This window comes from Rana temporaria, chromosome 3 (genome assembly GCF_905171775.1).
Source record: "Rana temporaria chromosome 3, aRanTem1.1, whole genome shotgun sequence".
NCBI lineage: Eukaryota > Metazoa > Chordata > Amphibia > Anura > Ranidae > Rana > Rana temporaria.
In genome coordinates this window covers 134808861-134831831 of record NC_053491.1, presented here as the reverse complement: position 1 = coordinate 134831831, position 22971 = coordinate 134808861, and the positions used below count along the sequence as shown (strand labels likewise).

The following is a 22971-nucleotide window of genomic DNA, read 5'->3' as shown; positions in this document are numbered from 1 at the left end:
ATATTTATAAAGCAAATCCAGGGAATATCTCATTGCCTCAGGAAGGAGTAAACTGGATCAAACTGGATCAAACTGGATCAAAATTTTTTTGGGGGGATTTGTGGCTTCCTCTGGATCAACTGTGCGTATAGGATTGTGTGTATAGGATTGTATAAAAATAAATTCCCTTCTATTGGTTGAACTGTATGGACTTCAACCAGACTAACTATGTAACATATCAGACCATTATCCTGGATAAGGGTCTAGCAGAGATGCTTTGTTTACAACCAGAGCAAAGTCAACTGGGAAATGTTATTTAGTTGCAATTATTTTATTTTAAAATGTCACATTAATACCTTGTACAGGTACACCATTTCAAGTACAGGTTTAATACATGCCTAAACATTGTATTTAGGAGAATTGTGCATTTTTAAGGTTACTCTTTAAGCCACAATAAAAAAATTAGCTCTACCCTGAATGTTTTCATGGCAGTGCCTAGGTCTCCATGCCCTTTTTCACAAACAGTTTGTACTTTGGCTTTGAAAAAGGCCAGAAAAAAAATCACAAGATTCATCCCTCATAGTGACAATACAAAAAAATCTTGCACACATCCTACTATTAAAGTGAAAATTCGAATTGATACCTAAAATTTGTTAATTCTTCCTAATTATATAATCCTAAAGTTCTAGGTGACATTTTAAATACAGTATAGCAGACGTTGATCAAACTAAAATGTTTGTTGCGTTACTGCCCTCTGCTGGTCAATTGATGGTATTACAAATGCAAGTTTTCACATAATATCACTGCAACTTCCACCCTATTGTGAATGCACCCAAATACACAGGGCAGGCCCTTGACCTATGGAGCATTGTAGTTCTCAAAAGCTCACATGTCAAATTATTATTTAACATGTTGTTTCCTTAAAGTGGTCTGAAAGCCAACACTGTTTTTTTTTTATTTTTAATTGCCAACGACTTTTATTAGAATTTATGATACAAAACAGGCTAAAGAAATCTGGCAAAGAATGCCTACATCACGTACAATCATAGCTCTCCATGTGTATAGTACAATCAAAGAAAATTAACTACAGTATATACACCAACAGGCATATAGCGATGCATATAAATGTAATCAGCATATTAAAACCTCATCAAACTACATTTTTTCACAGATCAAAGGAAGTTGCAGTCAGCTGTATCGCTGACAGACCCAGTATACACAAACCCCTTAATAAGAGAACCATTTTTTCCATTTTTTGTACATAAATTATCATAGTGTCCATGATGGTATGGTAAATTCTTTCCATAAGCATTATACCCTCCATTCTTTGTAAAAAATAGAGACCAGGGAACAGTGGGACAGTGCCAGATTAGGGTTATCACCCATTGAATAGCACTAAAAAGTATATCATTAATTATTAATAATTGCTGGCATGAGGATGGTATATTTGGTAGTGTTGCAAAAAATAGACACTTTGGCAAGGTCAGAGTAAGTTGTACTTCTGCTGCATTAGTGGCTGCATGTTGCCAGAGTGGTTTTACAGCTCCAAAAGATGTGGAGAAACTTATCTCTGTCAGGACATCCCCTTAAGCAGGTCTCTGGTACTACTAAAAAAAAATCACATGCACAGGGGGTGAGATACCACCTTGTATGAAGTTTAAAGTGGTTCTAAAGGCTCAAGGGTTTTTACCTTCAAACATTCTATGCATGAAGGTAAAGAAACCTTCTCTGTGCAACAGCCCTCCCAGCCCTCCTAATACCTGAGCTCCATCTCAATCCAGGGATGGGCATGAGTGCCTCAGCTCTATCAGGACTCTCTCTCCTCATTGGCTGAGACAGCAGTTGGAGCCATTCGCAGAGCCATGGCGTGGGAACAAGCCTGCTTATGTGCCCCCATTGCAAGCTGCTTGCTCTGGGTCCACTCAGCAGGAGGGAGGTGCCAAGAGCGCAGGGGAGGGACCCAAGAAGAGGAGGATTGGTACTCCTCTGTGCAAAACCACTGCACAGAGCACGTGAGTATGAAATGTTTGTTATTTAAAAAAAGAAAGCCTTTAATATCACTTTAATAACTGTCTCCTTGACAGCAATAGAACGTGTGCTTTTGTGCATTTTAGAGAGCATTTCCAGACAGTCCTCCAAGCAGTATTTCTGGTTGGTCTATAATTCCCACTATTTTATAGAGTGGTAAAGGGTTAAAACATCTTTCAGGGTTCTATTACTCACTGTGTTGGGATTTTCCTTTACTTCTTGTTTTGGAGACATGACAGGAAGCAAGAGAAAATCTCCCCTTAGTAAAAATCATACCTTTGGCAGCTGTCACCAAAATAGGCATCAGTTTTGGGAGATTTTTGAAAACAGACTAGGGATGGTCCCGATGTTCGAGTCAAATGTAAGTTCAACTCGAACATCGGGTGTTTGTTTGCTTGAAATTCGAGCACCACAGAGCACCCCATAATGCACTGCAAGATCACAGTACATTGATGGCTGCTAATTGGCCAAAGCATGTACCTGACGTGTATGCTTTGGCCAATCACAGTGCGCTCTGCTATGAGAGCCATGATTGGCCAAAGGCAAGTCAAAGGCAAGTCCACACCCCACACTATATAAGGCTGCTTACACGTTGGCCATATATAGTGTTATGATTGAGAGTACATTAGCTAGAGGCAGGTTAGTTAGTGGCGTGCAGGCAGTTTAGTGTGTGTATATATATATATATATATATATATATATATATATATATATATATATATATATATATATATATATATATATATATATATATATAGTCAGTGTAGTGTAGACTATATATACAGTGCAGGCAGTGTATTATATATATATCTACATATAGATAGATATATATATAGATATATATCTATATATATATATATGTATAATATATATATATATATATATATATATATATATATATATATATATATATATAAAATACACTCTACATTCAGTGTAGACTATATATACATTGCAGGCAGTCTAGTGTATGAACATATATATATATAAATACAGTGCAGTCAGTGTACAGTATATAATACAGTGTATTGAAGTGGTTAAGGGGAACCCTATGACAGAATAAAAAAAAAAAAAATGGCATGGGTCCGCCAGTCCATACCAGGCTCTTATTGTCTGGTATAGATTTTAAGGGAAACTCCACTCCAAAATTAAAAAAATAAACAGCATGGGTTCCCCCCAAAATCCATACCAGGCCCTTTGGGTCTGGCATAGATTTTAAGGTGAACTCCACGCCAATTTAAAAAAAATCCATACCTGACACTTCCAGAGGGGGCTTCCAGACTACGATAAGCCCCCCACCCGCAAACCCCCACAACCATCGGTCCAGGGTTGTGGGGACGAGGCCCTTGTCCCCATCAACATGGCGACAAGGTGCTTTGGGGGGACCCCAAAGCACCCTCCCCATGTTGAGGGAATGAGGCCTGGTATGGTTCAGGAGGGGGCGCTCGCTCGCCCCACCATCCTGTTCTCCAGGCTGCTTGCTCGGATAAGGGTCTGGTAGAGATTTTGGGGGGACCCAATGACATTTTTTTTATTTTGGCATGGAGTTCCCCTAAAATCCATACTAGACCCGAAAGGCCTGGTATGGATTTTGGCCGGGACCCCACGCTGTTTTTTTTTTGTTTTGTCATTGAGTTCCCCTTAAAATCCATGCCAGACATGAAGGGCCTTGTATGGACTGGGGGGAGGGGGGAACCCACGCCACATTTTTCCTTGATTTTTATCTATATTGGCGGGTGTCGGCAATACATTACAGCCAAAAACTATTTTAAATTACATTTTTCCTTTCGAAAAAATTTGCAATGTGGCACTGTTCTACACATCACACAGATGTACCACTTTACAGGCAGACAAAGGAGACCCCCCCAAGCACGATATATAAAGGAATATTTAATTGTTATTGTTTCACTTTAAGCATTATGAAAATCACTGCTCCTGAAAAAACGGTTGTTTTAAAAACTTTTTTTTTGCATTGATACATGTCCCCTGAGGCAGTACCCGGGTCCCCATACACTTTTTATGACAATACCTTGCATATAAGCCTTTAAAATTAGCACTTTTGATTTTTCATGTTTGTGTCCCATAGACTTTAATAGGGTTTGCATATTCGCACAAATTTTTTGCCTGTTCGCACGTTCTGGTGCGAACCGAACCCGGGGGTTGTTCGGCCTATCCCCAGAACTGACAAATCTTTCTTCTGTTCTGATGAAAAAACTAAGGGGCAGATCCACAAAGGTATTACGCCGCGTTTCTCTTGATACGCCGCGTAATTTCAAATTTTGCGCGTCGTATCTCTGTTTTGTATCCTCAAAACGACGACATCTCGGCTAGACCTGACAGGCGTATGTCTTAGTACGCCGTCGGATCTAAGCTGCAATTTTTCGGCGGGCGCTAGGTGGCGTTTCCGTCGAATTCCGCGTCAAGTATGCAAATTAGCTAGTTACGGCGATCTACGAACGTACGACCGGCTGTTGCATTTTTTTACGTCGTTTGCGTTCGGCTTTTTCCGGCGTATAGTTAAAGCTGCTGTTATGAGGCATACTCAATGTTAAGTATGGCTGTCGTTCCCGCGTACAATTTTGAATTTTTTATGTCATTTGCGTAAGTCGTTCGCGAATAGAGATTTGCGTAGAATGACGTCACCGTCGTGAGCATTGGCTTGTTCCGGGTTAATTTCGAGCATGCGTACTGGGATACCCCCATGGATGGCGCATGCGCAGTTAAAAAAAAAAACGTTGTTTACGTCGGGTCACGACGTATTAACATAAAACACGCCCCCATCACAGAGATTTAAATGGCGCGCCATTACGCCGCCAAAGATACACTACGCCGCCGTAACTTACAGGGCGAATTCTTTGAGGATTCGAAAAAAAAGAAAAAAGTTATGGTGGCGTAGTGTATCTTAGATATGCTACGCCCGGCGCGGAGGTACGTGGATCTGCCCCCAACTGTGGGTAAAGAGGACACAGACAACAGAATTTTGAAAAGGGAAAAACATTTTCACTCTATGCAATAGTGAGAAGCAAGTGTTTTTTTTTTATTTTTTTATATACAGTGCTGAAATAAGTCAGGAGGGTGTATGTTTAAATCATCAATGCGATACAAAATGTGTTTAGGAAATTAGTCTGTTAAATCTTATTTTTAATAAACATTTTTAAGGCCTATCTAGGCAAGATATTCTTAAATACAACTCCCTGTAGATATTCCCCAGACCATATCACACAAAACAACACTTATACAGAAAAAACAATCACACCATGTATGGACATTTTATTTGCAGAAAAGACAATACAGTACTTTATGTCATGTCATAGTGCACTCTTGTGGTATAATCTGTAACAGCAGCATTTTCAGTTTAAAAAATACCCTCTAACGTAAGAATCAAAGGTTTAAATGCCTTATGAATATGGAAAACACTTATATCGATATCATTGCTGAGCTCTTCTTTAAAAAAAAAAAGCTAATATATTGTCTGTTATGCTTATCCAGTGGCTTCAATTATTTCTTACTGACCTGGAATAACTATGCAAATCAGTATTTCTGATTTCTTCTACCTTCACTTTTTTTAGGGGTAGGAGGCTCCAAAAGCATGAGTCTGTACATTTTGATGCATTACCTTAACAAATGCATGCTATTGAGCTATGCATTAAGTTACCATACCTCATTCAAATGATTGGGCCCTAAACACACCAGAGCCAGTGTCCCGATTGCCAGTCAGCATTGGTATCAACATCATCAGGAACCCTCTGCCAAAAAGTCCCAAAAAATGTAGACTGGTGAGGAGGCATTTAAAATTTTCAGAAAAAAAGTATATATCAAGGGCGCTCCAGATGTCAGGACCTAGCAAACAAAGTCTGTTTTGGAATGGATAGGCATCTTCAAACACTTCAGGCCGCACTCAGAGAGACAAAGAGATCTCTAATGATAAACAGAAAAACAAACAAAGGAGCCTCTAAGTGCAGAAATAAAAATTTTAATATCCCCAAAAGGATTAAAAAACACTTACAAGATAGAGGATGAGAAGGAGCATGTAGTAAGTGTATACAGGTGATGTTCTGATAGCAGGAAGGTCCCAGTGTGTAATACTTCCAGTAAGATCCAGGAAACAACAGCCGGTGGACGCTGCAGGCTCTGGAAACACAATAGTGCTGGATCTAATTTATTTAAAATTTTCAGTACAAGTGACAGGAGCAGCAGAATCCTCACAACCAGTTTCAGAATTGGTGTATACATCAGTAGAAGGTAGAAGTTATTTAATGGCCATCTCTAATTTAGAGGATGAAAAGGATGAGAAGGTTCCTACTAAAAGAGTCAGGCCCCGTACACACGTCCGAGAAACTCGACGGGCAAAACACATCGTTTTGCTTGTCAAGTTCCTTGTGAAGCCGCCGAGGATCTCGGCGAGCCAAGTTTCCTCATTGACTAACGAGGAAATAGAGAACATGTTCTCTATTTGGCCCGACGAGATCCTCGTCGGTTTCCTCGGCCAAATGTGTACAGACGACCGGGTTTCTCGGCAGAATGCGGCTCCGATCGAGTTTCTGGCTGAATTCTGTTGAGAAACTCGGTTGTGTGTACGGGGCCTCAGTTGTACTACTGTATGTGAACCATTATTGATCATCCAAAGGAAATGCACCAGCAGTGCATTACATCTTGGTGACATGGCAAGCACTAGAAGTGCGGTGTTGCAACAGCAGCAACAAAGAAATAGATCAATGCAGGTCCAGATAGCCCATACTCGTTCATTAGAGGAAGCTTAAAATCCTTTGTGGCTGTCTTTTAGAACCTCATGCATACTGGGGGGCAGATCCACAGAGATCTGCACCGGCGCAGCGTATGGGAGATACGCTACGCCGCTGTAACTTACTTGTTTAAACTTCAAATCCACAAAGAATTTGCGCCGTAAGTTACGCGGCGTAGTCTATCTCTCGCGGCGTAAGGGCGCCTAATTCAAATCGGCGAGTAGGGGGCATGTTTCATTTAAATGAAGCGCGTCCCCGCGCCGAATGAACTGCGCATGCGCCGTCCCTAAATTTCCTGCCGTGCATTGCGCTAAATGACGTCGCAAGGACGTCATATTTTTTAACATAGACATGAATTACATCCATCCCGATTCACGGACGACTTATGCAAAAAAAAATTTTTTTTAAATAAACGCGGGAACGACGGCCATACTTAACATGGTAAGTCTAACTATACGCCGCAAAACAGCAGCTTTAACTATACGCCAGAAAAAGCCAACTAGAGACAACGTAAGAGAATGCGACGGCCGCGCGTACGTTTGTGGATCGTCGGAAATAGCTAATTTGCATACTCGACGCAGAAAACGACGAGAACTCCACCCAGCGGGCGCCAAAGTGTTACACCTACGATCCGTACGCCTGTCGGATCGAAGCCAGAAGCCGTTGTATCTTGGTTTGAGGATTCAAACTAAAGATACGACGCGGTAAATTTGAAAGTACGCCGGAGTATCAGCAGATACTCCGACGTACTTCTTCTCTGAATCTGGCCCTGGGTGTTTAGCCCCTCTGCCCCATATTCTGGCATTTTTGTTTGGCCGAAAGGCACTAGAACACCTTCCATTCCCTTTGCCAGCAGCCTAAAAAAAGTCTATGATAGGCTAAAACATGCAGCAGCTGGATGGGGCTGGATCCTGGGCAGAGTGATACTAACAATTAGGGCTGTATGCGCCAGGGACAAATGCCCAGAACATAATAATAATATGTCCTTAAATGTTAGTACCACTTGCTACATTATCCAGCTACAGTATGTCCAGGCTCCATATTTCCATCCTCTCATAGACTTTCACAGGCTGGCAGCAGAGCTGCATGGTGCACCTGTGCCTTCTGAATGCACGAAAACACCAGAGTCTGAAGCACAGGGGCTAAACATCCAATGTACACAAGGTCTAATTCAGTCACACCTCTGTCATGTTACACATGCACTGTTATTTGTTTGCCTTTAAATAATTGTATTTGAAAATTCAATAAAAATAATTTTACAAAAAAAAAAAATTGTATCCTTTCCTCACTCGGTAGCTAGGAGATGCTCTGTATAGCTAGTGTAAGTGAAATTTACTAATGTGCAAACCAAATCAATACTAAAGCTGAGTGACTGCCAAGATGAAAAAGGTGTTCCCACACAGTGATAATAATCTAATAATATGTGACGCTTATTCAATAAGCAATATAATATGATAAATCTTCAAAATAAAGTGCAAATATGAAAGTGACAGTGCAAAATATAACGTTTGTTCACATACAAAAAGGTAATATTCACGCACCATAAAGGTGCCATAGTGTATAAAGTGACAAACGCAATAAATAATAACGTGCCCAATTCTTGTGAGAAATTAGCACTCCAATGTATACAAATCATATAAATCATATAAACTTCCATCATCCGTAGTGCGCCAGTGGTTTGTCCCAGCCTGTCCCAGCCTCTCACCTCAGACAATTACCCCTACAGGTCTAGTTGAGCTTATGCATATAGGTTATTCCATGATCCAAGCAATGGAATCTCCAGCCAGACAGGTTACAAGATTTACACAGGTAACGGTGATCAGGTAACAGATCTTTACTTCCCTCCATATACCGTTCACATGCAACATAAAAGAATCTCCATGGTGCAGTAATCTAATCTAAGTGTTTTATTAAAACAGCAGTAGAATTACAGTTAAAATCACAATAAATGTCTTCACATAAGCAGAACTTCTGGTCTTGGCTGCGACCGGAAGTGACGTCACCCTAGCTCCTTCCAACGTGTTGCATCACTGATCACATGGTTTTATCAAGGGTACCTTGTAACCTGTCTGGCTGGAGGTGTCAGGAGTAGAAATCCATTGCTTGGATTGTGGAGTCATACATATACATAGGCTCAACTAGACCTGTAGGGGTCATCGTCTGAGGTGAGAGGCTGGGGAAAACCACTGGCGCACTACGGACTACTGACTGAATATAGAGTCTACATTGAATATCAAGTCTACACTGAATGCAGAATATATATATATATATATACACTGCTCAAAAAAATTAAACACTTTTGAATCAGAACTCCTGGGATATTGATTTGGTCAGTTAAGTAGCAGAGGGGTAGGGGTGTATACAGAGGGGGTTGTTAACCACTTAAGGACCCGCTCACGTATATATACATAATTTTTTTAAAGATGGAAATCTCGTTAACGGCAGCAGCCATTGCCACAGCCGAGATATCCATCTTTCCTGTAAGCGGTCCTTTAAACGATAACAGTGGTCTTCGTGACGGATTTGCTGTGAGATCACCATTATCGGCGGTGGGAGAGGGCCCCCTCCCGCCGCTCTCCCGCGCCCTTCCGCATATTTTCTTGTTGTCATTTTTTCAAATGACAAATAATTTTAATTTTTTTTGCATTTTAGTCTAAATATGAGATCTGAGGTCTTTTTGACCCCAGATCTCATATTTAAGAGGACTTGTCATGCTTTTTTCTATTACAAGGGAAGCAGTCTTATATAGTGTGGGGCATGGACTTAGTCCCCATGAGCCATGATTGGCCAAAGGCACCCTGCCTTTGGCCAATTATGGCTCTCACAGCAGAGCATGCCGTGATTGGCCAAAGCATGCAGGTCGGGTTGGCCAATCAACACACGTCAATGCATTGCGATCTCGCAGTGCATTATGGGGCATTCCACATTGCAGTCGATGGGGCATTCCACAGTCGACTTCCTTCATATTTACAGCTTTAACTAAGATTCTTCAATCCTTTATCCTGTACAACTACAGCTTCCATTGATTCTTCTCCTCAGTACTGGCAGTCTCTTAAAAGATGAAAAAGCCCTTTACAGGCTAGGAACTTCACGTTCCTGGAAGAAGTAGCACAAGAATGGTTGTGGACTGCCTTCTGAAATACCTCCAGCTCCCTTGTAGACACTGATCTCAGTTCTACCACAGAAGGAAATGCTAGCTCACATCTAAAAGGTAAGAAATATAAAAAAAAAAAAAAATAGTCATACTGTGTGAATGGGAACGCATAACAAACATGATGTGGGAATTTCTCAAATTTGACTGCAAAAGTTGAAATACTCTTTAAGCTTACCAAACATAAATTCCACCAGTACCAACAGTTATACTATGCACTCTTTGCTTGACAATGACACCCTTATAGCTTATGCAAAATGATTGCAATAAGAAAAAGGGACCCGATCTCTCACATTTATGGCTCACTGATGTCTGGTCACCTGGGCTGCATTGTCTTGCTGTTTAGATCAGGTTGGGATAAAAATGCAGATAACCATGGGATACAGCTTTAATACTAATCACATCCCAAAAACTCACACAGAGCTTTGTCCTTCAAATAATTTACACTGGAAAATGTTACACCTATTGGCCCAAAATGTGGGCACGGACCAGGCAGTTTATCATTCAGATTACAGTCTGAGGCCTCGTACACACGACCGAGATTCTCTGCAAAAACCAGCAAGAAACTTGCTGGGAGATATTTTTTTGCTGAGGAAACCGGTCGTGTGTACATTTTCGTCGAGGAAACTGTCGAGAAACTCGAGGAGCCAAAAAGAGAGCATGTTCTCTATTTCCTTGACGGGAATGGAGAAAATTGGCTTAGCCTAACAAGGAACTCGACGAGGAAAACGATGTGTTTCGCCCATCGAGTTCCTCGGTCGTGTGTACGAGGCTTCATCCTTGTAATCAGGTTCTTTTTTTATTATAGAAGATGCATGGTAAGGCCTCATTGCCAGGTAAATCCAACACATGAGAGAGGGGGCTGCCTCCTCAAAATGTTTCAAATTATTGAATAGTTGGCTGGAATCATCTAATCTGTTTTCACCATATCTTCTATTTCAATGGCTGCAAATACAACTCTTGTGATTCTTCACTCCTTTATCCTGTACAACTACAGCTTCCATTGATTCTTGTGATGGCCGAAACCAAGAATGTGGAGCCTCAAACAATGTTGGTAGGCTTACAATTCTTTATTTGCATATCCGATAATATATTCTTAAGTTGTAAAAATATGTGACACCTATGCACACAATATTATTGTTACATCACCTTACAGCATAACTAATATATTTTTTAAATTACTCAGAGCTGATGATTTGTCAACCCTGAACAGCTTATATATACTAATATATAGTATATATACAGTACATTTATAATAATTTTTTCCTATATATTGTAAAATGTTGGATCCTAGTGTCAATTTTATTCAATCAGTACTTTCTTTTGTTGGGTGATGGGATAAGGGGGAGGGAGAAGGTTTTGAGTGATCATAAGGCGCTTTGGGTTTAGTGTGGTTTTTACTTGTTTTTATGATTATATGTAAAACAAAAAGCATACAATCCAATACTATTAGTACCTTGATTTTTGGTTATAAGGAAATCACAAAATTGTAAACACACAACACAATCTCTATTCAGTTTTCTGTAAACCAATAGCTGGTAAACCTAGGATCAGTAGACAGCAGCTGTCATGTCTGCCTCCTGTCCAAGTCTGATGAATATTCCTGTAGACATACAAGCACAGTTTGTCCTATCTGGAGGGCTAGGTTCAGTACGGCATTTTTGCCTGGGGTGTCAGAGGATCTTGTCACAAAACTGGCAACAATAAGATATTTACATACATGTGTTTCCTGGCTCTCCTTCCCTCCCCTTATTAAAAACCCCACTTCAGTGTTCTGTAAGCTTGTTACTTGGCTTAGGAGGACAAAAAACGGTCTCTGTCAAAACTTCCTTCTGTCCTGTATGATGAAGCAGTAATCTAATGTTTACTGCAACCTGGCATCATGGACACTGCATAAAAGGAATAATGCAAGTATTTAATAGGCATATGAGACATCAGGAAGGAGTTCATGCACTAGGCAACATTTTTGATGTAAGCCATAGTGCAAAGAATTATACAAAGGCATTGTTTTATCCTAGCTTGTAAGTGCTGGTTTAAGAGCATCAGATTCAGCAAGCATTTACAAAGGACTAACTAAAGGTTCCCCATTTGGGCTTCTTTGAGTATAGCAACTTTTCCAGCACATGCAATATGTAATACTATTGCAAAGTCTACTGTAAAGGAAATAACACTATTTAAATCATGAGAGTACAGATAATTAATGCAATGTACTCATTAGGAACTTTGGGCTTCTAATGGACATGCACATTGTAATGATACTTATGTTAAAAAAACAAGAAGTGTTCCTTAAGGTGTCTCTTGTCCATGATGTCCATTTTATCCCTTCTGTGTAAAAACATCAAATTTTTTGTTGTATTGTATGTTCAATGTATGTTGTAATAGGTTTATATATGCATGTGTGCAACCATGAAATCACAGGCACCACCAAGCTCAACCAGATACAGGGTCCCAGATTCTCAAAGGAGATACAACGGCGTATCTCCAGATACGCCGTCGTATCTCTGAGTCTGAGCCGTCGTATCTATGCGCCTGATTCTTAGAATCAGTTATGCATAGATTTGTATTAGATCCGACCGGCGTAAGTCTCTTACGCCGTCGGATCTTAACTGCATATTTATGCTGGCCGCTAGGGGAGTGTACGCTGATTTACGCATAGAAATATGTAAATCAGCTAGATACGCAAATTCACAAACGTACGCCCGGCCGACGCAGTACAGATACGCCGTTTACGTTAGGCTTTTCCTGGCATAAAGTTACCCCTGCTACATGAGGCCTACATGCGGCGTACCAATGTTAAGTATGGACGTCGTTCCCGCACCAAATTTTGAAAATTTTACGTCATTTGCGTAAGTCGTCCGTGAATGGGGCTGGACGTAATTTACGTTCACATCAAAACCAACCGTATTTGGAGCAATGCACACTGGGATATGTCCACGGACGGCGCATGCGCCGTTCGTTAAAAAAACGTCAATCACGTCAGGTCACATAACATTTACGTAAAACATGCCCCCCTGTTCCACATTTGAATTAGGCGGGCTTACGCCGGCCTATTTACGCTACGCCGCCGCAACTTACGGAGCAAGTGCTTTGAGAATACTGCACTTGCCCGTCTAAGTTGTGGAGGCGTAGCGTAAATAGGATACGCTACGCCGGAACAAAGATACGCTCTTCTACGAGAATCTGGCCCATGGTCTCTAGGGTTGTGGATGTACCTCTACAGTATGTGCATGCAATTAATAAAATAAGACAGCACAGTGGCTCAGTGGTTAGCACATATGCTTTGCAGGGGTCCTTGGTTTGAAGTGGAGTGCCAGTTCACACCACAAAAATGTCCTCCACATCCGCTCCACATGCGTTTCTGCATGCACGTTTTTGATGCATTCTGGTGGTTTTTTTTATGTTTTTCCAGATGCGTTCCAGATGATTTTTTTTTTTTCACTGTACTGGGGCCTGGTGCACTTTTGATGCATTTTTTTAGTGTTCCAGTACAGTTCTGTGCATGCTTGGCAGTACTGCCCAAAATAAGTGCTCACTAAAAATACATGAATTTTACTTTTAACTATGTACAGTCTTGAATTTTTTAAATACCTTGGAAATATTATTGCTATATTATTACTCTATTAGTATATCATTAATTGCACTCAAAGGCAAAACAGAAAAATGAAAACAATAAGACATTAGGAATTAGGTCCAGGTTGAAGTTGCTGTACAGCGTGAGGGATGTGTGGCTGCTAAACCCATTTGGTTTGCCCCGTGAAGCTGTTAAACAGAAAATGTTTTCCGGAAACTAGGAAAAAAGAAAATCAAAGTTAAGTGCCAATGCCATTATAAACTATAATTACAGTATTATCATAACATAGTGGATATTATGATATAATATAAACATATTAGGTCACTACTCTAAAATGTTTTCTCTTAATTGGCTGCTTATTTTGCATTGTGTAGACCAAAGTGTATTTCTGTATGTTTCACAATATATGGATGATTAGCGTTAACTTTTATCCACCTTTACCTAAAGGGATAAGAAGGTCAACTGTAAATACACCAAGGAGGAGGAGAGCATCATTGTCAATGTCTATCCAGGGACAGACCTTTACCAACAATCTCCCCTGTTATGTCAACATGACCATTCTGGGAACTTACCGTATATAGTGGCACAGGTACCCTGTACTCCTTTATACGTTAACTGTATGAGTACTAGTGTCAGCCTCTGTGCTTTTGATATGCTGATTGTAAAGATAGATTATGAAACTAGTTTCACTGCACTGCATATGTAAATTGCTTCAAAGTAAACATGTGAAAAACCTGGACAATTCAAACTAACCATATAGGTAATGTCAGAACCATCAGTAGTAAAAGTCAAGCCTGACTATATATGGAGGAAAGTGTTATGTTATCTTTGTGTTAAGAGTTAACATTAAGTTTTCAGGTTAAGGGATACGTTTAGGGTAGGTAAGAGCAATGTTTGAGGATTGAGTCTTCAGCCAAATCTATATTTATTGTTGCCTGTGTGAGATTTCATCTCATTTTCTATAAAGACAGGAAGTAACATAAATCTTTAACATTCCCTAATGGTGACATAGACAAAATGTCCCATTGATGGCCACTTTTCACATTTCTTGGAAGGATGTCACAGTAACAGGAAGTGATGGGAATGCCCCTCACAGGCAGAAATAAAAACAGGAGAGAAATTTAAACTCTTCCCTACACCGTCTTACAAACAAAACAAAAAACATTTTTTTAGGGGCCAGGTCAAGTATTAGTGTTTAAATTGGGGTACGGTAAGTGTTAGGTTCAGTCTGTGTGTGTTAAGGATCAGGGTCTATGTGTGTTCCCCCCTTTTTTTTCATTTTTAGAGCACTCAAATCATTGCATCTTAATCTACAAGAAGATAATTACTGCAAAAACCTTGAGTAAGTCTCAGTACGAGTTATCAGTCATATCTGGGTAAATTCCCCTCACTTAGATATGAAAAGCATACATTTTAAGTTCAGCTGGTCATTTTTTACTTACCTGGGTCAACTGCACGGCCATCAAAAAAATCTGGAGACTACAGAAAGTAGGGTAAGAAGGTAAAAAAAAGTGTTTTACTCATTTAATGTACTTAAAATACACATATAACAGTTGTTTTTTTTGCATGCAAGTTAAGAAAGGAAAATATGATAACGAAAAGCTGTCACCCAGAAAATCAGTGAGGCTTGACTTTTCAAAGGTGAGATACATGTTGACTGGGTTATTTCATTTTCTATAATGCTTTTGGCCTTAATAAATAAGTCTGTATATCTTACATGTATATGAGATAGCTATTTATCAAACAAATGGATTTGTTGGGTAGAGGCGGGATAGGCTTTTCTAAAGAGATTTTCAGGGATTGCCTGAATGTGGATAGAATAGGAGATAGTCAGACCAATATGGGTAATTAGTTCCAGAGGATTGGAGAGGCTCTGCAGAAGTCCTGGAGATGAACATGAGAGAAAGTGATGCAAGAGCTAGAGAGCGGGAGGTCTTAGGAGGAGTAAAGAGAATAGTTTGGTTTGGTATTTTGATACAATGTTATTGATGTAGTTGGGGGCAGACATGTGGATGGCCTTGTAGATTGTTGTTAGTATTTTAAATTTTATTTGTTGGGGGAGTGGAAGTCAATAGAGGGATCGGCAGAGAGGGGTAATAGACATTGAACGGGGTTAGTAAGGTTTATGAGTCATCTGGCAGCAGCATTCATGATAAACTGAGGAGCGGGTAGCCTGTGTAAAGGCAAGTCAATGAGAAGGGAGTTGCAGTAGTCGAGGCAGGATTTAACTAGGAAGTACATTTGAAGCTTTGTGGTGTCATTGGTTAAGGAAGGGTCATATTTTGTAGATGTTGCAGGAGTTGAGGTGGCAATGTTTGGACACGAATTGGATGTAGGGCTGAAAGGAGAGTCCAGGATTACATCTACACACTTGCATGTGGGGATGAACTGATAGTTGTGTCAGCAATCTCCACAGAGAAGTCAGGGGAAGGGTTGAGGGAGAGGAAATATTATGAACTCAGTTTTGGATAGACTGAGTTTGAGGAAGTGGTGTGGCATCTAGGTGACGCAGTTTTAATTACATGCTCGGCTGATTCTTACTAGAACTGTCCTCGCACTGAGCGATAACAGCCCTGCCTGCCCTGCCCGTTTGCCTCCTCTTAGCCCACACTCACTGTCCAGAGAAACTGAAATCGGACAGCTGGTTGGCTCTTATCTTGAGAAGAAAAGTAACCTTGAAGATCACACTGTTCATTTACTCTTCTCTGCAAACCGCTGGGAACAAGTTACTTTGATGAAAGAGAAGCTAAGGAGTGGTGTCTCCCTTGTGGTAGACCGATACACTTTTTCGGGAGTTGCATTCACAAGCTCCAAAAAGATTGCCTATCTATCTCTCTATGTGCCTGTCTGAGATACTATTAACCAGGAGGTGGACCGCTAAAGTGGAGGGACCTCTTAAAGGAGTATTAACAGAAAGGCTTATCCATAAGCCTATTAAGGTGAGAGGCTGGGGGGAACTGGAGAGCACTGGAAGATCTGCACTTGCACCTTCGATTGTCACCGCAACTGAAATTGGATCTGTTTTGTGAATTGCACTTCTGTGAACTTTTTTGGGCACATCGCTGTGGATCACTGATAGAAATTTTCCAGCACAAGGGACTGTTCTTTGCAAATGTTGTGTGTTTTTGGATTTGCACTTAAGATTTACTGCTTGCTGCACTGCACTTTATCAATTGTTTTATTTATTCATCATTTTTATATACAGATTTTTATATATTCCCATTTTTTTTTATTTATATTCATTTACGCAGTCATTTTACACAGGAATAGATCTTTACACTGGGGTTGTTTTATCCATTTATTCAGTTGCACTTTATAAGAATTACACATATTTTTGTACTTATTGAAGACCCATGCATTATTGAAGATTTGTATATTTAATTTTTTATTATGTTAAAGTATACCCCTTCTTATTTAATCTTGCTATCAGTGTGTGAACATTTACTAGGTTGCTGCTACTCATCTTTATTTTATGTTATTTAATTTTAATGTACCCCTTTTATTGGTTTGCGCATCAGTTTCCCCCATTTTGCATACTGATATGTCTGTTAGTAATTTAGTGATGTGTGAAAATATTAATGTGGTAAGCAGAGGGGTAGAAAGATAGAGTTTCTTTAGTATATAAATGGTATTGGAAGCCATGGGAGGCTTTGAGCTGACCAAGGGAGGAGATGTAGATTAAGAATAAGAGTGTTCCAAGGACAGATTGCCTTGAGGTTGTTTTCACAACTGAGATTTTATCATCCACAGCTTTAGCAAATATAATTGTGTTCCCCTCACTTGGCAGCTTGAAATATGCTCAAAGCACACCCATACCACCATAGTGCAGTATTGCAGTATTCTCAATAAATTATTATTTATTAAAACACTTTGCACTCACATGACAAGGTCACTACAGCATTCAAGTATCACAACAGGATTGGAAGACTCACAATCAGTGCTGCACTTCCATTTTTTGTAAGGGCGTCACCTGGCTCCACCCAACACATTGCATCATCGATCAGAAGCCTATTTGTCACCCTGGAAAAAGGGGTTATGAACATTTGACTTGTAATGCTATATGGGTCTAAGCTCCAAGGTGAGGGCATAGTAATCACAGAGGGGGAACACATGTTGTTGTTCATGTTTGCTGTGGAGTACTGGAGTTGTGGTGTCACAAAGCCTGATATATTTTCACTTTAAAAGGATTGAAATTACCATAAAGTCACAAATATATACTATATTGATATGATATATTTTCTTGTTTTATTACTGATGTCATTTTGCTTTAATTAGCACTACGTATACAGGCATACCCCGCTTTTAAGTACACAATGGGGTTTATTTACTAACGCTCGAAAGCGCAAAATCAGGCTCACTTCTACATAGAAACCAATGAGCTTCCAACCCCAGCTTGTTCAATTTAGACTGGTAATAAAACCTGGAAGCTCATTGGTTTCTGTGCAGAAGTGAGCCTTATTTTGCACTTTCCAGCTTTAGTAAATAAACCCAATTGTGTACTTAAAAGTGGGGTATGCCTGCATTGCGTTGTTAGAGTTGTAAGTGACATTGAAGGTATTGTGAGATAGGTAAGATAAGAAACAATGAAGAGTACAGTCACAGAGACCAAGGGAGTGAAGTTTTTTTGAGGAGGAGGGGGTGGTCAGCTGTGTTAAATGCAGCAGAGAGGTCCAAGAATAAGAGTGTAGAATAGTGACCATTGGTTTTAACCATTAGTAAATTGTTAATACATTTTAGAATAGCAGTTTCTTTGGAGTGTTGTGGGCAAAATCCAGAATGAAGGGGATCAAGAAGGTTATTTTCAGTGAGGTGGTAGCTCAGGCGGTTGTAGACTAGACGTTCAAGGAGTTTGGAGGTAAAAGGGAGCATCCCAGTTATCCCTAATGTATATTATGTGGCCTTTGGAACCAATCTGTCAACTTCTTATCATTAAGAGTTTTTTTTGAAAAAAGAAAGACTTACAAATTGGTGTCCCGGCAAAAGGTTAGGATTTTCATTTGTCTGATTATTTTTGTTAGCTGGATCTTGTTTTCTGGAGGTAGTAAACAAAATGTTAATTATGATTGTTCATTTTACACATTATTTCAAATAAAATCAAGACATTGTGCTACGGTTTACACAAATTTAACGACCAAGATACAGTATTTCCACATTTATATACTTTCATATTAATGAACATTTACTAAACATTTAATGTATGCAGAGTTAACCACTTCTATACAGGGCATTTCACCCCCTTCCTGCCCAGACCAATTTTTAGCTTTCATCGCTGTTGCACATTGAATGACAATTGCGCGGTCATACAACACTGTACTCAAATGAAATCTTTATGTTTTTTCCCCCCACAAATAGAACTTTCGTTTGGTGGCATTTGATCACCTCTGCGATTTTTTTTTGTTTGCGCTACAAACAAAAGAAGAGCGACAATTTAAAAAAAAAACACAATATATTTAACTTTTTGATTTAATACATTTCACAATTTAAAAAATAAAATAAAAATGTTCCTCAGTTTAGACTGATACGTTTTTAGTAGATGTTGTCGTGGTGACAACTGCCCCCTTATTTCTTGTATGAGTGTAATAGGGATAGGACGTGAGGTAAAATTTCCCCAATGGCATCACAAAAATTAAAAGCCAAAACAAAGTTTTGTTTTTTCAAAACAAAAAAAAAATAGTTAGAGTAATGCCCCATACACACAATCGGAAATTCCGACAGCAAAAATCTGATGTGAGCTTTTGAATGGAAATTCTGACCGTGTGTATGGTGCAGTATTGCTGTTGGAATTTTCTTCCAACAAAAGATTGAGAGCTGGTTCTCAAATTTTCCGACGGAAAAAAAATCCTACCTGAAAATCCGATCGTCTGTAGCAATTCCGACGCACAAAATTCAGATGCATGCTCAGAAACAATTCACTGCATGCTCGGAAGCGTTGAACTTAATTTTCTCGGCTCGTCGTAGTGTTGTACGTCATCACATTCTTGACAGACGAAAGTTCAGAGAATGCAAGCCAGGCTTGAGCGGAATTCCGTCGGAAAAAACATCCATGGTTTTTCTGACGGAAAATCCGATCGTGTGTACGCGGCATTAGGTTTTAAACTGAGAATTTTTTAATAACTACTATTATTAGTAACTAATACTTAACGTTGACAATATGTAAAAGATAAGGACCTTTAAAATAAAGTCTGGGAGCAGTGTGCAAAGTTTTAGAACCCATAACAAAAATGTAACTTTAGTTATTTCAACTACTATATTAAATATTATATAAATAATAATAATGGTGTATCTAAATAGAAGCATTAGATACCTTTTAGCTTTATTTGTCTTGTCAGGAAAACTGGGAGAATTGGATTTTTGATTTTCTCGACATAAAGGAAATAATTTTGAATATTTTGGAACACTATAAAGAAAAAGGAAACATGATTAATATTTGATTTAGAGAGGATATTGTTGTAAAAATATCGAATAATCTTACTCTTTCAGAAGACCCCAAGCACACGCATACAGGCACAAGAGAAACAAAGCTGCAGTAATTGTAAGAGCAGCGGTAAACCAGTTGTCAGGATGCCAGAAATATGAAGATCGGACAAGCACAGCTGTTGTAACCTGTTAATTATATAAAGTATAGTAATGGGTATTTATAACAATAATATATAAATGTTAGTCTTATAATAACATACAAAGTTACAGAGACAAAGATATAAGCATAGCTAAGTTTTATGACACACTGGTTTTGTTTAGTTACATTGCACTGGAATGAACACAAGATGGCACTATTGCAGCATAAAATTACAACTAAAAGGAAAAATAGACAAACATTTTCCTTTTTTTAAGGCAAGTATATAGATGGTACAACAAAGAAAAAGATTTAGAATTTGCAGATATGTTCCTTTTTAATACAAACATAAATACTGTACACTTAAACCTGAATCTCCTGACACAGGATTGCCAGATCTTAATGAATTCCACTGGTAACCTTAAACAGTGTTTCTCTGGTTCAGACAGAAGAATGAGGCCTCGTACACATGACCGAGGAACTCGTCGTAAATGAAACATCGTTTTCCTCGACGAGGTTCTTGTCAGGCTTGTCGAGAATCTTGACAAACTTTCTTTGCGTACACACTGTCAAGACAAAATCTCGTCGTTCTCAAACGCAGTGACGTACAACACGTACAACGGCAATATAAAGGGGAGGTTCGATTCCACTGGCGCCATCCTTGGGGCTGCTTTTGCTAATCTCATGTTACTGCGTGTTAGGTAAAAGTTTGGTAAGAGACGATTTGCGCTTTTCAGTCTGTTACAGCGTGACGAATGTGCTATCTCCATTACGAACGCTACTTTTAGCTACCGTAGGTGCGCTCCCGTCTCATACTTTATTCTGAGCATGCGCGGGTTTCTAAGCATACACACAAACGTGTTTCTTGTCGTAAACCAGCCCGACGAGAAACACGACGAGGAAATTGAGACTCCCGACGAGGAAAAAGAGAACTTGTTCTCTTTTTTTCTCGTCGAGTTCCACGACAGTTTTCTCGACGAAAAACATACACACAACCGTTTTCCTCGGCAAAAAAGCTCTGCCACCAAGTTTCTCGATGGATTCTGTCGAGGAAAATGGTCGTGTGTACGAGGCCTGAGTGTGTGTAAGTCCTTTGATCAATATAAAATCATTGGAAATTCTCCTTGCTAACATACTTTACTGCACAGTTAGTTTTTGTAAATGTCAAGGATCACAAAACAGGAGAATAATTCTGGGCCCAAAAATCTATATTTGATCACAAACACTCAGCTTAGGGTCGGCGATAGGGCAGTACAACTAGCCCTGTTGTACCGGGCCTGGGCCCTATCAGCTCATCAGAGGGGCCTGGACAGCTTTATAGTGTTTTTTATTCCAACCAAAAAAAAGTCTGAATAAATTATACCCCGCTCCTACTGGCTTTGGGGGTGTATAAATCTATTTTCCTGGGCCCCATAACGTGATCAGAGGGGCTCAGGAGGTGGGCGCTGAGGAGGGACTACCTTTCCATTTTCGGGCGGAGGTACACAAACCTACGGCCAGCCGCATGCTCTAGAGTTCCGGCCGGTCTTCCCTGGTGGTTGGCGGAGTGATCCGTGCAGTGATTTACCTGCTCCGCTCTTTCAAGGACTGACACTTGTAAAAATGTCTAACACCTGTACAAGCGTTTAGGATGATTTACAGGCGTCAAGCACTTGGGTGTTCGTTTCATCGGCCAGAGCAATAATTTATTCTGGCCATTGAAATTAATTAACGTTCAAGCGCTAAACGCGCCTAGTGTTAACCCCCCTGGCGGTATCCCCGAGCGTGACTCGGGGTGAGTTTTTTCTGCTATAATCGATATCCCCGAGTCACGCTCGGGGTAGCTGTGCAGAGCCTGCAGTGTGCGCTGGCTTACCTTGTCCTGGATCCAGCGATGTCACCGCGCTGTGTGAGCGAGCGGGACCTCGCTCGATTCACACAGCGTCCTCCTGTGCCGCCGATCTCCGTTCCCTTTATATAATAAAAACCTTTTTTTCTGCCTGCAAACTGTAGATTGTCCATAGCAACCAAAAGTGTCCCTTTATGTCAAAAATGGTTTTAGATCAGCTAGAAAACAGCGATAATAAATTATAATCACTTGCAGAATTGTGCGATAGCGATTTGTGGGGAAATTCGTCATGAAGAAAAAAAAAAAATTATGACAGCGACAATTTTGCAACTGAGAAAATTTCAGTGATTTTGATTTGATTACATTATTGAATAATTTGTATTAGAATTATATTATTTGTTATAATTATTTATAATTATTTATTATATTATAATTTATAATTTTGTTTTTAAAAAAAATGTCATACCCGGGATGCCTATTAGATTCTTGTTTGGTCAGATTTAAGTGAGTTATTCCTAAGAATTACAGTCCTACAGTATTAAATGCCAAATTTCCTTGCAAATAATTGTACCGCTTTTGGTACGTAATTCCAGACAGAATCATACCGCCAGGGAGGTTAATACGCATTTAGGCACGTTTGCATGCGTCATATGTTTTTTCAGCCAAAACACTGCTCCTGGTTTAAAACGAAGCTGAGGCTATGCTGCAAGCATGTCTTTTTTAACACGTAAGCACATTTCTGGCTGGAGACAGCAGCCAGGAGTGTGTGTATACTTGTAAAGGCAGCTGTCAGTTTTCACATGGAAGTAATACAAGCAGCTCTGAAACCACCCAATTACTTCCACATTCATTGCACCATATGTCCCCCCTACAACTTTTGAGCCTGGGTAAGAGGTGGGGCCAGGGGTGGGATTGAGGGCGGAGTCAAAGGGGGCCCCATCAGGTAGGCTGTACGGGGCCCCATGATTTTTAACAGCGGCCCTGACTCAGCTCATAGTAATAAAACACATTTCTCATCTATGCAAGCCTCAGGATTAAAAGTTTTTCTTTCTTAAGTGAGGCCTCTAAACACTGGAGGGACATCAGTGCCAGGAGGGGTCTGTACTGAGGGGTCTGTCC

At 39.9% G+C, this 22971-nt stretch overlaps 1 protein-coding gene and 1 long non-coding RNA gene across 2 annotated transcripts in view; both read right to left on the bottom strand.

The window, feature by feature from the left end:
• Positions 1 to 13356: 13356 nt before the first annotated feature.
• LOC120931735 lies at positions 13357 to 15929 on the bottom strand. Its single transcript, XR_005747895.1, has 2 exons — positions 14914 to 15929; positions 13357 to 13687 (listed from the first exon to the last, which is right to left on the bottom strand). It is a non-coding gene; the product is annotated as an uncharacterized LOC120931735 (long non-coding RNA).
• Positions 15930 to 17479: 1550 nt separating this feature from the next.
• The window catches only part of LOC120930382 (cadherin-related family member 4-like), a 122205-nt gene continuing 116713 nt past the window's right edge, over positions 17480 to 22971 (bottom strand). The window contains exons 20-23 of the mRNA XM_040341572.1: positions 19944 to 20074; positions 19776 to 19868; positions 18434 to 18503; positions 17480 to 17491 (exon numbers count right to left, since the gene is read on the bottom strand). Of these exons, the coding sequence (XP_040197506.1) occupies positions 17480 to 17491; positions 18434 to 18503; positions 19776 to 19868; positions 19944 to 20074 (306 nt within the window). The remainder of the gene's footprint in view (positions 17492 to 18433; positions 18504 to 19775; positions 19869 to 19943; positions 20075 to 22971) is intronic.